We start from the raw sequence: 16269 nt of genomic DNA, 5'->3' as shown, positions 1-16269 counted from the left end.
TCCCCTGAGCATCCAGAGAGTACTAAATATAGCTTATACTTTTCTTAGGTTATTGTTAAACTGAATTACATTCCTATGGGGGAGGGGGTGAGGAATAACTAATATTTGTTGAGTGGCTACTCTGTCAAGAGCTGGGCTTTATGTTATGGTGGCTCATATTATTTGACCATTAGAGTGTTCTCAGCCCAGTTCTGAGTATTTCAAGGAAGAATCTGTGTTTCACCTACCAGGTAGGCTTATGCATGCAGATTAACCTGCCCACTCTAGCAAATTAGAGGGCTGGAGTTGGAACCCTAGCAGTCTGCCAGTGGCTTCCCCTGTGGCTCAGCAGTAAAGAATCTGCATGCAAAGGAAGAGATGCAAGAGGTGAGGGTTTGATCCCTGGGTCGGGAAGATCCCCGGGAGAAGGAAATGACAGCCCACTCCAGTATTCTTGCCTGGGAAATCCCAGGATATGGGAGACTGGTGGGCTATGGCCCATGGGGTCTCAAAACAGTTGGACGTGACTTAGTGACTAAACAACAACAGGAGTCTGCCTCTAGAGGTCCTACTTGTAGGTGCCCTGCCTCTAGACTTCCCCTCACTAGACATTATCATCCTCATTTTACAGATGTGGAAACTGTGGCTCAAAAGAATTAGCGAACACTTAAAACCAGTTAGGAAGTGGCAGGGTTTGTGCCTGCCAGTCAGCACAAACACTTCTTTCTTCTCTCTTGGGTTCACTTGTCTGCCTTTTCCTTTCCTCAGAAAGTATCTTCCATCCTCTTGAGGCAATGTTTATTACATGACTTTGTTTGCTGTGCTATACCTGCTCTGAAGTAATTTAGAGAAACATAGTGCTTGTTTTTTCAGAGTTTATATTCTAAAACAATTGACTACTTTTTTTTTCCCACAGAGAGGTCGGAACAATTATCAGGTCATTAGGATGCTGCCCTAGTGAAGGAGAGCTACATGATCTGATTGCAGAGGTAAGTAGGCTAAGAAACTTTCATTCATGGCTGATTGAAATGGAATGACTCTTAGCATGGCTCTATCTTCTTGTAAAAAAAAAAAAATATCCTTACCTGAAGTGAAAAATACCCTAAATTTCCAAATATACTCAGTGAAGACATTAGGACAGCTATGAACGTGCGTGCATGCTAAGTCGCTTTAGTCATGTCTGACGCTTTGCGACCCCATGGACTGTAGCCCGCCAGGCTCCTCTGTCCATGGGATTCTCTAGGCAAGAATACTTGAGTGGGTTGCCATGCCTTCCTCCAGGAGATCTTTCTGACCCAGGAATCAAAACCGTGACTCCTGCATTGCAGGTGGATTCTTTACCGCTGAGCCACCAGGGAAGCCCTAGGACAGCTATGTGAATTAGCAAATCAACAGAATCTGCAAGAATTGATATCAGATCTTAAAGAAATGTTTATGACCAATAATGTGATGGATCAAGTAAGGACCTCACTTTAGATATTACACTCTTTGTAATTAGTTGAAGAAAGGCCAGTAGACACAGAGGACTGACTGTGTGCAGAATGAATATTGACAGATGAAAAGAATATAGTAAATGTCAGTTTACAGGGGATAGAAAGAGTAGAGACTGTGCATTTGAGGAAATAAAACTAACTTCCAGAAATAGTAGTAAATAAAATAATAACTCACTTGACATTGAATTTTGAAAATGCTTATTTGTAATAGTGTAGATGAGTTGCTGGAGGGACTTATCTTATAAATGGTGATGAGAAGCCCAAAACCAGAGAGCTTCACGCCTTGTTTGGTTTTCCAGAAGAGTATCTGATCAGATTTCAAGTACAACTTTCAGTTCAACAAGGCAGAGGCCTCGAGGGAAAAAAACTACCTGGGCAGCCACTAGAAAACTCCTTTCAAACTTGCTTATTAGGTATGTGGGTTCTGGTGGAGGCCAAGTATCAACAAAGAGGATAGGGACAAAGGCAAGCATGTATGATTTTATTTATCTCCTTATTCCCTGCACCCAGCATAGTACTTGCCTGTCCAGTTTTACCCAGAAGAGAAGGAAGTGACTCTGGGTGAGTCACTTAACCTCTGCATCAGTTTCTCCATAATAATACTTACTTCAGAATTGGCTTCAAAGATAAATGAAGTAATGTATAAGAAGACAAGTTTTGAATCCTAAAGTACATAGATTGGAAAGATGACTGTTGCTCCACATTAACACTTTTTAATAATTTTGTATTGGAGTCTAGTTTATTTACAGTGTTGTTGGTTTCAGGTGTCCAGCAAGTGATTGTTATACACATACATACATACATTCTTTTTCAGGTTCTTTTCCTATGTAAGTTGTTACCGAATCTTGAGTAGAGTTTGCTGTGCAATACAGGAGGTCCTTGTTTATTGTCTGTTTTATACATAGTAGTACGGACACGACTGAGCGACTTCACTTTCACTCTTCACTTTCATGCATTGGAGAAGGAACTGGCAACCCACTCCAGTGTTCTTGCCTGGAGAATCCCAGGGACGGGGGAGCCTGATGGGCTGCCGTCTATGGGGTCGCACAGAGTCGGACACGACTGCAGTGACTTAGCGGCATGGATATGTTAATCATAAACTCCTCATTTATCCTTCCCCCACATTTCCTCTTTAGTAACCATGTTTGTTTTCTAACCCTGTGATTCTGTTTCTGTTTTGTCCATAAGTTCACTCACATTACCATTTTGATAACTAAAAACCAAGTACCAATTTTTATTAGCATTTAAAAATATTCAATAAAGGAGGAAACTGTTTTCCATTTTGGGGTCCAGTAAAGTCATTTTTCGGAGAAGGCAACGGCACCCCACTCCAGTACTCTTGCCTGGAAAATCCCATGGACAGAGGAGCCTGGTGGGCTGCAGTCCATGGGGTCGCGAAGAATCGGACATGACTGAGCAACTTCCCTTTCACTTTTCACTTTCATGCATTGGAGAAGGAAATGGCAACCCACTCCAGTGTTCTTGCCTGGAGAATCCCAGGGACGGGGGAGCCTGGTGGGCTGCCATGGGGTCGCACAGAGTCAGACACAACTGAAGTGACTTAGCAGCAGCAGCAGCAAAGTCATTTCTCCTGAGTAGCAGGAAAAAACATCTCCTGCATTGGTCCTCACTAACAAAAAGTGTTGATCACTCCCTTAAAGTGACTATCATCAAAGCTAGAATTTGTATTGGGGAGAGGAAAGTTGGCACTGTGGAAGAGCTATGAACTGGAAGATAAATTTACAGTGAAATCACAATTATTGTTTGTAATTGAGTAGACTAAGTGGAGCAGTAATGAAAAATACCTCTGAAACTTTAGAACCTAATTCTTTTATGGTTTGCTTGTATGTATTAATCTAAAGCAGGGATCAGCAAACCACAACTCCTGGGCCAAATCCAGTCCACAACCTACTTTTGTAAAGTCTTATTGGAACACAGCTAGACTCATTTTGTTGTTGTTGTTCAGTCGCTAAGTTATGTCTGACTCTCTGCAACCCCATGGACTGCAACACGCCAGGCTCCTCTGTCCTCCCCTAGCTCCTGGAGTTTGCTCAGATTCGTGTCCATTAAGTCATTGATACAATCTAACCATCTTATCCTCCACTGCCCCTTTTTCCTTTTGCCTTCAATTTTTCCCATCATCAGGGTAAGACTTATTTACTTACATATTATCTATAGCTATTTACTTACTACAAGAGTGGAGTTAAGAAACCATATGATTTGCAAAGCTTAAAGGTTCTGGCTTTTACAGAAAAGGTTTGCCAACTCCTGATCTATATATAGGTTTCTCTGGCAAAGTAGACCAAATACTATGTCTAGTGTTAGGAGATTGGAATTCAGATCCCATAACTACTGCTTACAGCTGTGTGGCCTTTGGTGAGCCACTTAATCTTTCGAAGTCTGGTTTCACATGCAAAAGGAATGCAACAATACCATGGTGTTTTATGAGTATTTAATAACTGTAAGGAATCAGCTGTTGCTTGGTGGGCACTCTGCATATTTGGATTTGCTTGCTGTGTAGATGACTTGCTACCAAAACACCCCCACAGGTTTGGGCAGTTAGCCACAGTAGGTGTTCAGGTCCCAGTGTTTTATTTTGTCTTTACTGTTTTCTTAGGTACATTGACACAACTTTTGAAAATTACAGATATTTAGAACAGTTATGGTCTCATGAAGATCACTGAGCTATCTAAGCTCTGCTGCTGCTGCTAAGTCACTTCAGTCGTGTCCGACTCTGTGCGACGCCATAGACGGCAGCCCACCAGGCTCCCCTGTCCCTGGGATTCTCCAGGCAAGAACACTGGAGTGGGGTGCCGTTTCCTTCTCCACATACAAAGCTACATAATAGTAAATGTCTAGAGGTAGATGTCATATTGCTAACTGCTCTGTAGTAGTTTCAGAACTGAAACTGTTTCTGCCTCATTTGTTCTGAAGTGAAATAGTGACTATACTTTAAAATTCTTCTATAAAAAATTGGAGTCTGTGTTTGGTTCTCTAATTGTCATTTAATTGAATTTTATTGTAGATTCATACTAACTTTCAGTTGTCCACTTCCTGGAGATCAATTTGAAATCCAGTGTTTCTCTTGAAATAGATCATTTTAAAAAATCACTCTGCATTGATCCCTCTACTTAATATTCTGTAGTTAACCACTGGTTCCACATAATCTCTGTCTGTTTGGAATGTCACAAACCCAGCAAAAATGAGAAAGGTTAATGAAAATCTTATCAACCTACAGGTTACTAAACAATTTTTCCTTTGATATTAAGTTAGAGCCACCTGGGATCTTCAATGTGCAAGAGCTGGGAGGAGATAATGACATTTCAGTACAAGTGGAAAGAATGTTTAGTGGTCTGCATCCTTTGAAGTTCAAACCTAAGTGTACTTACGGAGAATTTAAAGTAATTACAAAAGAGAACTAAAAGATGTTTGGAAAATAATATCAATGCTGGTGAGATTATTACATTGCACAGTGATTTTTAAAAAGGTCAAGTCATCAGGAAAGTCTAAAAATCAAAAATGTGTGTGCACCTAATAACAGAGCTTTAGTATACATAAAGCAAACATAGACAGATTAGAGGGAAAAAAAGACAATTCCATAATCACAGATGATGATTACAGTAAACTTCCCTAAGTAACTGATAGAATAGCTATATAAAATATTAGCAAAGATATAGAAGATATGAACAATACCATCAACCACTCCAACCTAACTGGTATTTATAGAACACTACCCTGAACGATGGTGTGATCACTGACCTAGAACCAGACATCCTGGAATGTGAAGTGGGCCTTAGAAAGCATCACTACGAAAAAGCTAGTGGAAGTGATGGAATTCCAGTTGAGCTCTTTCAAATCCTGAAAGATGATGCTGTGAAAGTGCTGCACTCAGTATGCCAGCAAATTTGGAAAACTCAGCAGTGGCCACAGGACTGGAAAAGGTCAGTTTTCATTCCAATCCCAAAGAAAGGCAATGCCAAAGAATGCTCAAACTACCGCACAATTGCACTCATCTCACACGCTAGTAAAGTAATGCTCAAAATTCTCCAAGCCAGACTTCAGCAATATGTGAACCGTGAACTTCCTGATGTTCAAGCTGGTTTTAGAAAAGGCAGAGGAACCAGAGATCAAATTGCCAACATGCACTGGATCATGGAAAAAGCAAGAGAGGTCCAGAAAAACATCTATTTATGCTTTATTGACTATGCCAAAGCCTTTGACTATGTGGATCACAATAAACTGTGGAAAATTCTGAAAGCGATGGGAATACCAGACCACCTGATCTGCCTTTTGAGAAATCTATATGCAGGTCAGGAAGCAACAGTTAGAACTGGACATGGAACAACAGAGGGTTCCAAATTGGAAAAGGAGTATGTCAAGGTTGTGTATTGTCACCCTGCTTATTTAACTTATATGCAGAGTACATCATGAGAAATGCTGGACTGGAAGAAGCACAAGCTGGAATCAAGGTTGCCAGGAGAAGTATCAATAACCTCAGATATGCAGATGACACCACCCTTATGGCAGAAAGTGAAGAGGAACTCAAAAGCCTCTTGATGAAAGTGAAAGTGGAGAGTGAAAAAGTTGGCTTAAAGCTCAACATTCAGAAAACAAAGATCATGGCATCTGGTCCCATCACTTCATGGGATATAGATGGGGAAACAGTGGAAACAGTGTCAGACTTTATTTTTTTGGGCTCCAGAATCACTGCAGATGGTGACTGCAGCCATGAAATTAAAAGACGCTTAGTCCTTGGAAGGAAAGTTATGACCAACCTAGATAGCATATTCAAAAGCAGAGACATTACTTTTCCAACAAAGGTTCGTCTAGTCAAGGCTATGGTTTTTCCAGTGGTCACGTATGGATGTGAGAGTTGGACTGTGAAGAAGGCTGAGCGCCGAAGAATTGATGCTTTTGAACTGTGGTGTTTGAGAAGACCCTTGAGAGTCCCTTGGACTGCAAGGAGATCCAACCAGTCCATCCTAAAGGAGATCAGCCCTGGGATTTCTTTGGAAGGACTGATGCTAAAGCTGAAACTCCAGTACTTTGGCCACCTCATGTGAAGCGTTGACTCATTGGAAAGGACTCTGAGGCTGGAGGGGATTGGGGGCAGGAGGAGAAGGGGACGACAGAGGATGAGATGGCTGGATGGCATCACTGACTCGATGGACGTGAGTCTGGGTGAACTCAGGGAGTTGGTGATGGACAGGGAGGCCTGGCGTGCTGCGATTTATGGGGTCGCACAGTCGGACACGACTGAGCAACTGAACTGAACTGAACCCTGAACAACTGCAATATACATGTTCTTTCCCTGTGTACATGGAGTGTTCATTAAGGAGTACTAGGCCACAAAACAAATCTTAGTAGATTTTTAATACCCCAAAAAATGAATTAAATGGAGAGCAATTGAGAATAAGATCGTTAGAAAATCCTCAAGTACTTGGAATTATACTTATTTTTAAAAAAAATTTTATTTATTTATTTTTTGAGAGATAATTCCTTTACAGAATTTTGTTGCTTTCTGTCAAACCTCAACATGAATCAGTGATAGGTATACATATATACCCTCCCTTTTGAAACCCCCTGCCATCTCCCTCCCCATCTCACCCCTCTAGGTTGATACGGAGCCCCTGTTTGAGTTTCCTGAGCCATTGAGCAAATTCCCATTGGCTATGTATTTTCCCCATAAGCAACATACTTCTAAATAATTCATGAATCAAAGAAGAAATCACAAGGAAAATTAGAAAACATTTTGTCCTGAGTGATAGTGAAGATACAACATGTCAAACTTTGTGGGATGCAGGTAAAACGTCACTTAGAGGACAATTTACCACTTTAAGTGTTTATATTAGAAAAGACAAAAAAATCTACAAATAATTATCTAAATTCTCATAAGAAACTAGAAAAACAAGACCAACATACACACAATATAAATAGAGGGAAGAAAATTATAAAGAGCAGAAATCAGTGAAATAGAAAATGGACAGAGAAAAATCACTGAAAGAAAATATGAATCTGTTCGAATACAGTTGATAAATTTATAGCTAAGTACATTGAGATACAAATTATCAATATCAAGATTAAAGGGAACTGTATTCAATACCTTGTAATAGCCTATAATGGAGAAGAATCTGAAGAAGAATATATATAAACATATGTATGTATATATAAATATAAAGCTGAATCACTTTGCTGTATACCTGAAACTAACATAACATTGTAAATCAACTCTACTTCAATAAAAAGTGTTTTAAATTATCTTTTATTTAATTATGAAATTTCCCTTCTACCAGTTCTTAATAGTACTAGAGCTATAGTCACTTCTTGAAACAGAAATTAAAGAGTAGCTTCTGTATAAAAAATTTTTAAGATGAAGAATGGGTTTTCATTATCCTCAAATAATAACAAATCATTATCAAAAACTGTATGCCAATGAGTCTGACAACTTAGATAAATGGATAAATCCCCTGAGAGACACAGATGACCAAAACTGACTCAACAAAAACTGGAGAATTTGAATAGTACCATATTGATTACCAAAATTAAATTTATAATTAAAAATTTTCTCACAAAATTAGAGATTCAGATGAATTCACTGGTGAATTTGCTCTAACATTTATGGAAGAAGGCGTACCAATTCTATACAAAAATATTTCTGAAAATATTACAGGAAAGAACACTTTTCTAGCTCAGTTTTTGAGGCTAGTATCACTCTGATACCAAAACCAAGCAATCATATTACAAGAAATAAAACTATGGACCGTATTAACACAGATGCAAAAAAATCCTTAATAAAATTTTATCAAATTAATTTCAACAATATGTTAAAAAGGATAGTACATCACGAGCAAGTGCCATTTATACCAGAAATTTAAGGTTAGCTTAATATTAATCAATGTAATTTACTACATTAATAGAACAAAGTAGATAAATGATATGATCATTTGAATAAATACAGAGAAAACATTGAAAAAATTCTACACTCATTGAAGATAATAATACCCAGCAATATGAGAAGAAAAGGAAACTCCTTTACCTGGCTAAGGACATCTACAAAAAGCCCTAAGGCTAACGTCTTGCTCATTGGTGAAAACTCAGTGCTTTCTGCCTAAAATCAGGAATGTCCATGTTCATCACTCCTAGTCATCACTCTGCTTGAAATCTTAGCTAGTGCAACAAGGCAAGAAACAATAACAGCAAATACACAGTTTGGATAATAAAAAGTAAAACTACATGATTGTGCATGTAGAAGATCCTAAGAAATTTACCAAAAAGCCATTAGAACTAATATATGAAGTTAGCCGAGCTACAGGCTACAAAGTCAACATACAAAATTCATTATATTTCTATAAACTATAAGTTAACAATTAGAAAAATTAAGCAATCAGTTCCATTTATAATAGCCTAAAAGTGAAATAATAAAGTTAACAAAAGATAGACGAGACTCATGTACTGAAAACAGCAAACATTGTAGAGGGAAATTAAGATTTAAATAAATGAACAGATATACATATTTGTGAATTAGAAAGCTCAATATTTTTAAGATACTCTTCTCAGATTGATCTCTAGATTCAACACACTTTCAACCAATCATAGCAAAATTTTCTGAAGGAATATACAAACTGATTCTAAAGTTTGAATGGAAACGTGAAAGACCTTGAACAACCAAAATAATTTTGACAAAAAGGACAAAGATGGATTTATACCACCTCATATGCAGATGACACCACCCTTATGGCAGAAAGTGAAGAAGAACTAAAGAGCCTCTTGATGAAAGTGAAAGAGGAGAGTGAAAAAGTTGGCTTAAAGCTCAACATCCAGAAAACAGATCATGGCATCTGGTCCCATCACTTCGTGGGAAATAGATGGGGAAACAGTGGAAAGCGTGTCAGACTTTATTTTTCGGGGCTCCAAAATCACTGCAGATGGTGATTGCAGCCATGAAATTAAAAGACACTTACTCCTTGGAAGGAAAGTCATGACCAACCTAGACAGCATATTAAGAAGCAGAGACATTACTTTGCCAACAAAGGTCTGTCTAGTCAAGGCCCTGGTTTTTCCAGTGGTCACGTATGGATGTGAGAGTTGGACTATAAAGAAAGCTGAGCGTCAAAAGAACTGATGCTTTTGAACTGTGGTGTTGGAGAAGACTCTTGAGAGTCCCTTGGACTGCAAAGAGATCCAACCAGTCCATCCAAAAGGAGATCAGTCCTGGGTGTTCATTGGAAGGACTGATGATGAAGCTGAAACTCCAATACTTTGGCCACCTCATGCGAATAACTGACTCATTTGAAAAGACCCTGATGCTGGGAAAGATTGAGGGCAGGAGGAGAAGGGGATGACAGAGGATGAGATGGTTGGATGGCATCACTGACTCAATGGACATGAGTCTGGGTAGGCTCTGGGAGTTGGTGATGGACAGGGAGGCCTGGCGTGCTGCAGTTCATGGGGTTGCAAAGAGTCAGACATGACTGAGCGACTGAACTGAACTGAACTGATTGCAGATTTACTATGAAGCTTCAGTAACCTCGAGTATTATATTTGTACACATATTGTGTGGTATCATGCACAGTGTGATATTTTGTACACTGGTACACATATAGATCAGTGGAACTGACTAGAGAATTGAGAAAGAGAACCACACATATCTTTGACATAGGTGCCAACATCATTCGATGAGAAAAGGATAATCATTTCAATAAATAGCATTTGAGCAAATGGTTATCTGAATAGAAAGAAACAACACTCTTTTCAACATTCTTTTACTCCATATACAAAAATTAACTTGAAATGGATCATAGAACTGAACATGAGAGCTAAATCTATAAAACATAGGGAAAACTTTGTGATGTTGGGTTAGCCAAAGATTTCTTAGATAAAGAGACAAGAAACCATGAACCATAAAGGAACAACAATGATTAATTTCATCAACATTAAAAACTTTTGCCCATCAAAGGGCAGAGCTAAAAACATACAGGGCTTCACTGGTGGTCCAGTGGTTAAGAGTCCGCCTTGTAATACAGGGGCCACTAGTTCAATCCCTCGTCTGAAGAAGATCCCACGTGCTGTGGAGCAACTAAGCCCATGTGCCGCAACTCCTAAGCCCAAGCTCTAGACCCCTTGAGCCTCAACCATTGAAACCCGTGCGCCCTAGAGCCCATGCTCTGCAACAAGAGAAACCACTACAATGAGAAGCCTGCACGCCACAACAAAGAGTAGCTCTTGTTCGCTGCAGCTAGAGAGAGCCCACATGCAGCAATGAAGACCCAGAAATGGATTGGGGGAAAATATTTGAAAGATAATTTATTTGATATTGTACAATTCATTTGATAATATATGAATGTCTGTGCTGCGTTTAGTCGCTCAGTCATGTCCGACTTTTTGCCACCCCATGGACTGTAGCCCGCCAGGCTCCTCTGTTCATGAGATTCTCCAGGAAAGAATATTGGAGTGGTTTGCTATGCCCTCCTCCAGGGGCTCTTCTCAACCCAGGAATTGAACCGGGGTCTTCTGAATTGGAGGCGGATTCTTTACCAGCTGAGCTACCAGGGAAGCCCATGTGAATGTCTGTTTCAACCTAATTTTTTAAATAGCCAAAGATTTGTACGGACATTTTGTGGAAAAAAAAAAAAAGTATCAGTGGCCCATAAGCACATAAAAAGATGATGAATGTCTCTAGTCAGTGGGGATAATGAGGGGCCACTACACATCTGCTAGAATGGCTAAGATTTGAGTCTGAAAATGTTAAATGTTGGCAAGCCCATTGATGAAAGTGGAGTGTTAATGTTCCCTACTATTATTATTGTATTACTCTTCATTTCTCTGTTTATGTCTGTTAATATTTGCTTTATGTATTTAGGTGCTCCTGGGTTCAGTACATAAATATTTACAATTGTTATATCTTCTTGTCGGGTTGACCCCTTTACCACTATGTAATGTCCTTCTCTGTCTCTTGTTATATTCTTTTCATTTTGCCTAATTTTCTTTATGTCTATGTGTTAAGTAGGTCAGTTGTGTTTCCCAGTCTTGGAGTAGTGGCCTTATGTAGGTGTCCTGGGGGCTCAGCAGCATGCTCTCCTCTGATCACCAGAGCTATATGCCCCCTGTGTGGGCTGCGTGTGCCCTTCTATTGTGGCAGGGCTGACTACTGTGGGCGTGCTGGTGAGGGGACTGGCCCCCAGTTCACTTGGTTGCAAGGCCCTGCCTCTCACTGAAGGGTGGGATAGGCTTCCTGTGTGGTTTGGCTGAGCAGCCCTGTGAGGGGTGCAACTGCTGCTGGACCCCTGGAGGGCAGGGCTGAGTCCATCCGCAGCTGTCTGTGTGGCCTGGGGAGAACACGTGAGGGAGGGGCTGCTGCCAGCCCACTGGCGGGTGAACACGCCCCCAGCAGAGGTTTGCTAGTGAAGGATTCTGAAATGGAGCTCGGCAGTGATGGTGTCATTGTGGTAGAAGAAGCTCGCGGAAAAGGCTGCTACCAGTGTCTTCATCCCTTGGAGGTCCAGCTGCTTCCTGCCTCTCTGGGAGGCTCTCCAAGATTAGCAAGTAGGTCTGACCTAGGCTCCTTCTGACTACTGCTTCTGAGCATTCAGAGTGTGAGATTTTATGTGCACCTTTTAAGAGAGGAGTCTCTGTTTCCTATAGCCCCCCAGCTCTCCTGTTCACAAAGGCAGACCTGCTGGGGGCTCATCTGGTGCAGGACCCTGAACTGGGAAGCCCAAATGGGGCTTGAACCTCTTACTCCTTGGTGGGAACCTCTGCAATTGTGACCATCCTTCTGTTTGTGGGCGACTTACCTGGGAGTGTTGTTCAGTCTCTCAGTCATGTCCAACTCTTTGCGACCCCGTGGACTGCAGCATGCCAGGCTTCCCAGTCCTTCAACATCTCTTGGAGTTTACCCAAACTCACGTCCATTGAATTGGTGATGACATTCAACAATCTTATCCTCTCTTGTCCCCTTCTCCTCCTGCCTTCAATTTTTCCCAGCATCAGAGTCCTTTCTAATGAGTCAGCTCTTTGGATCAGGTGGCCAAAGAATTGGAGCTTCAGCTTCAGCATCAGTCCTCCCAATGAATATTCAGGGTTGATTTCCTTTAAGGATTGACTGGTTTGCTCTCCTTGCAGTCCAAGGGACTCTCAAGAGTCTTCTCCAGCACCACATTCAAAAGCATCAGTTCTTCGGTGCTCAGCCTTCTTAATGGTCCAACTCTCACATACAAATATGACTATTGGAAAAACCATAGCTTTGACTAGACGGGCCTTTGTTGGCAAAGTAATGTCTCTGCTTTTTAATACTCTGTCTCAGTTCAGTTCAGTTCAGTTCAGTCGCTTAGTCATGTCTGACTCTTTGCGACCCCACAGACTGCAGCACGTCAGGCCTCCCTGTCTGTCACCAACTCTCAGGGTTTACATAAAATCATGTCCATTGAGCTGGTGATGCCATCCAACCATCTCATCCTCTGTCGTCCCCTTCTCCTCCTGCCTTCAATCTTTCCTAGCATCAGGGTCTTTTCAAATGAGTCAGTTCTTCTGATCAGGTGGCCAAAGTATTGGAGTTTCAGCTTCAACATCAGTTTTTTCAATGAATATTCAGTACTGATTTCCTTTAGGATGGACTGGTTTGATCTTCTTGCAGTCCAGGGGACTCTCAAGAGTCTTCTCCAACACCACAGTTCAAAAGCATCAATTCTTCGGCACTCAGCTTTCTTTATACTCCAACTCTCACATCCGTACATGACCACTGGAAAAACCATAGCTTTGACTAGATGGACCTTTGTTGGCAAAGTAATATCTCTGCTTTTTAATATGTTGTCTAGGTTGGTCATAACTTTTCTTCCAAGGAGCAAGTGTCTTTTAATTTCATGGCTGCAGTCACGATCTGCAGTGATTTTAGAGCCCCCAAAAATAAAGTCTGACACTATTTCCACTGTTTCCCCATCTATTTGCCACGAAGTGATGGGACCAGATACTATGATCTTAGTTTTCTGAATGTTGAGTTTTAAGCCAACTTTTTCACTCTCCTCTTTCACTTTCATCAAGAGGCTCTTTAGTTCTCCTTGCTTTCTGCCATAAGGGTGGTATCATCTGCATATTAAGGGTTATTGATATTTCTCCTGGCAATCTTGATTCCAGCTTGTGCTTCATCCAGCCCAAGGTTTCTCATGATATACTCTGAATATAAGTTAAATAAGTAGGGTGACAATATACAGCCTTGACGTACTCCATTCCTGATTTGGAACCAGTCTGTTGTTCCATATCCAATTCTAACTGTTGCTTCCTGACCTGCATATAGGTTTCTCAAGAGGCAGGTCAGGTGGTCTGGTAATCCCATTTCTTTCAGAATTTTCCACAGTTTGTTGTGATCCACACAGTCAAAGGCTTTGACATAGTCAATAAAACAGAAGTAGATGTTTTTCTGGAACTCTCTTGTTTTTTCCATGATCCAACATATACTGGCAATTTGATATCTGGTTTCTCTGCCTTTTCTAAAGCTTGAAAATCTGGAAGTTCACAGTTCATGTACTGTTAAAGCCTGGCTTGGAGAATTTTGAGCACTACTTTGCTAGCGTGTGAGATTAGTGCCATTTTGCGGTAGTTTGAGCATTCTTTGGCATTGCCTTTCTTTGGGATTGGAATGAAAACTGACCTTTTCCAGTCCTGTGGCCACTGCTGAGTTTTCCAAATTTGCTGGCATATTGAGCGCAGCACTTTCACAGCATCATCTTTTAGGATTTGAAATAGCTCCACTGGAATTCCATCACCTCCACTAGCTTTGTTCGTAGTGATGCTTTCTAAGGCCCACTTGACTTTGAATTTCAGGATGTCTGGCTCTAGGTGAGTGATGACACCATCGTGATTATCTGGGTCATGAGGATCTTTTTTGTATAGTTCATCTATGTCTTCTTGCCACCTCTTCTTAATATCTTCTGCTTCTGTTAGGTCCATACCATTTCTGTCCTTTATCGAGCCCATCTTTGCCTGAAATGTTCCCTTGGTATCTCTAATTCTCTTGAAGAGATCTCTAGTCTTTCCCATTCTACTGTTTTCCTCTATTTCTTTGCATTGATCACTGAGGAAGGCTTTCTTTTCTCTCCTTGCTGTTCTTTGGAACTCTGCATTCACATGGGTATATCTTTCCTTTTCTCCTTTGCTTTTCACTTCTTTTCTTTTCATAGCTATTTGTAAGGCCTCCTCAGACAGCCATTTTGCCTTTTTGCATTTCTTTTTCTTGGGGATGGTTTTGATCTCTGTCTCCTGTACAATGTCATAAACCTCCGTCCATAGTTCTTCAGGTACTCTATCAGCTCTAATCTCTTGAATCTATTTCTCACTTCCACTGTATAATCCTAAGGGATTTGATTTAGGTCATACCTGAATGGTCTAGTGGTTTTCCCTACTTTGTTCAATCTAAGTTTGAATTTGGCAATAAGGAGTTCATGATATGAGCCACAGTCAGCTCCTGGTCTTATTTTTGCTGACTGTATAGAGCTTCTCCATCTATGGCTGCAAAGAATATAATCAATCTGTTTTTGGTATTGACCATCTGGTGATGTCCATGTGTAGAGTCTTCTCTTGTGTTGTTGGAAGAGGGTATTTGCTATGACCAGTGTGTTCCCTTGGCAAAACTCTATTAGTCTTTGCTCTGCTTTCATTCTGTACTCCAAGGCCAAATTTGCCTGTTACTCCAGGTATTTCTTGACTTCCTACTTTTGCATTCCAGTCCCCTATAATGAAAAGGACATCTTTTTTGGGTGTTAGTTCTAGAAGATCTTGTAGGTCTTTATAGAACCGTTCAACTTCAACTTCTTCAGCATTACTGGTTGAGGCACAGACTTGGATTACTGTGATATTATTGAATGGTTTGCCTTGGAAATGAATAGAGATCATTCTGTCATCTTTGAGATTGCATCCAAGTATTGCTTTTCACTCTTTTGTTGTCTATGATGGCTACTCCATTTCTTCTAAGGGATTCTTGCCCACAGTAGTAGATATAATGGTCATCTGAGTTAAATTCACCCCTTCCAGTCCATTTTAGTTTGCCTAAAATTAGACGTTCACTCTTGCCATCTCCTGTTTGACCACTTCCAATTTGCCTTGATTCATACTCTGTCTAGGTTTGTCGTATATACACCTGGGCATGTGTCATACACCTGGGAGTGTGGGTCCTGGCAATGCAGTGTCTCCAGTCCTCCTAGCTGTCTTGTTATGGCAGACTCTTTATCACCAGCACCACCTTGGAAGCCCCCTTGTTATGGTTACTTCTTTATCTTTAGTTGTGAAAAATCTTTCCTGATAGTCTTCAAATTATTATCATAGAGAGTTGCTTTACAAGTAGTTGGGATTTTGATGTGCCTGTGGGAAGATGGGAGCATGGAGTCTTCCTACTCTGCCATCTTGGTGACATCCCCAATCGTGATCATCACCTTAATACAATCGGTATTAGTAATTTAGTGCACTTCCTCCCATATTATTTTCCTTGACATGTTTTTAGCATAATAGTAATCTTATAGTCGGAGAAGGCAATGGCACCCGACTCCAGCACTCTTGCCTGGAAAATCCCATGGACGGAGGAGCCTGGTGGGCCGCAATCCATGGGGTCGCTAAGAGTCGGACAAGACTCAGAGACTTCACTTTTACTTTTCACTTTCATGCACTGGAGAAGGAAATGGCAATCCACTCCAGTGTTCTTGCCTGGAGAATCCCAGGGACGGGGGAGCCTCGTGGGCTGCCATCTATGGGGTCGCACAGAGTCGGACACGACTGAAGCGACTTAGCAGCAGCAGCTTAGCAGCAATCTTAT

General features: G+C 40.9%; 1 protein-coding gene across 2 annotated transcripts in view; it reads left to right on the top strand.

Moving 5' to 3' along the window:
- The window catches only part of EFCAB2 (EF-hand calcium binding domain 2), a 112097-nt gene that overhangs the window by 80914 nt on the left and 14914 nt on the right, over positions 1–16269 (top strand). For both annotated transcript variants that reach the window (XR_002182504.2, XM_019976703.2), the window contains exon 3: positions 896–968. Coding sequence is in view for 1 of the 2 variants with exons in the window: in XM_019976703.2 (XP_019832262.1) it covers positions 896–968 (73 nt within the window). In the remaining variant the exon portion in view is untranslated. The remainder of the gene's footprint in view (positions 1–895; positions 969–16269) is intronic.

This window comes from Bos indicus, chromosome 16 (assembly GCF_029378745.1).
Source record: "Bos indicus isolate NIAB-ARS_2022 breed Sahiwal x Tharparkar chromosome 16, NIAB-ARS_B.indTharparkar_mat_pri_1.0, whole genome shotgun sequence".
Classification (NCBI taxonomy): domain Eukaryota; kingdom Metazoa; phylum Chordata; class Mammalia; order Artiodactyla; family Bovidae; genus Bos; species Bos indicus.
This window is presented reverse-complemented; position numbering and strand designations above follow the sequence as displayed.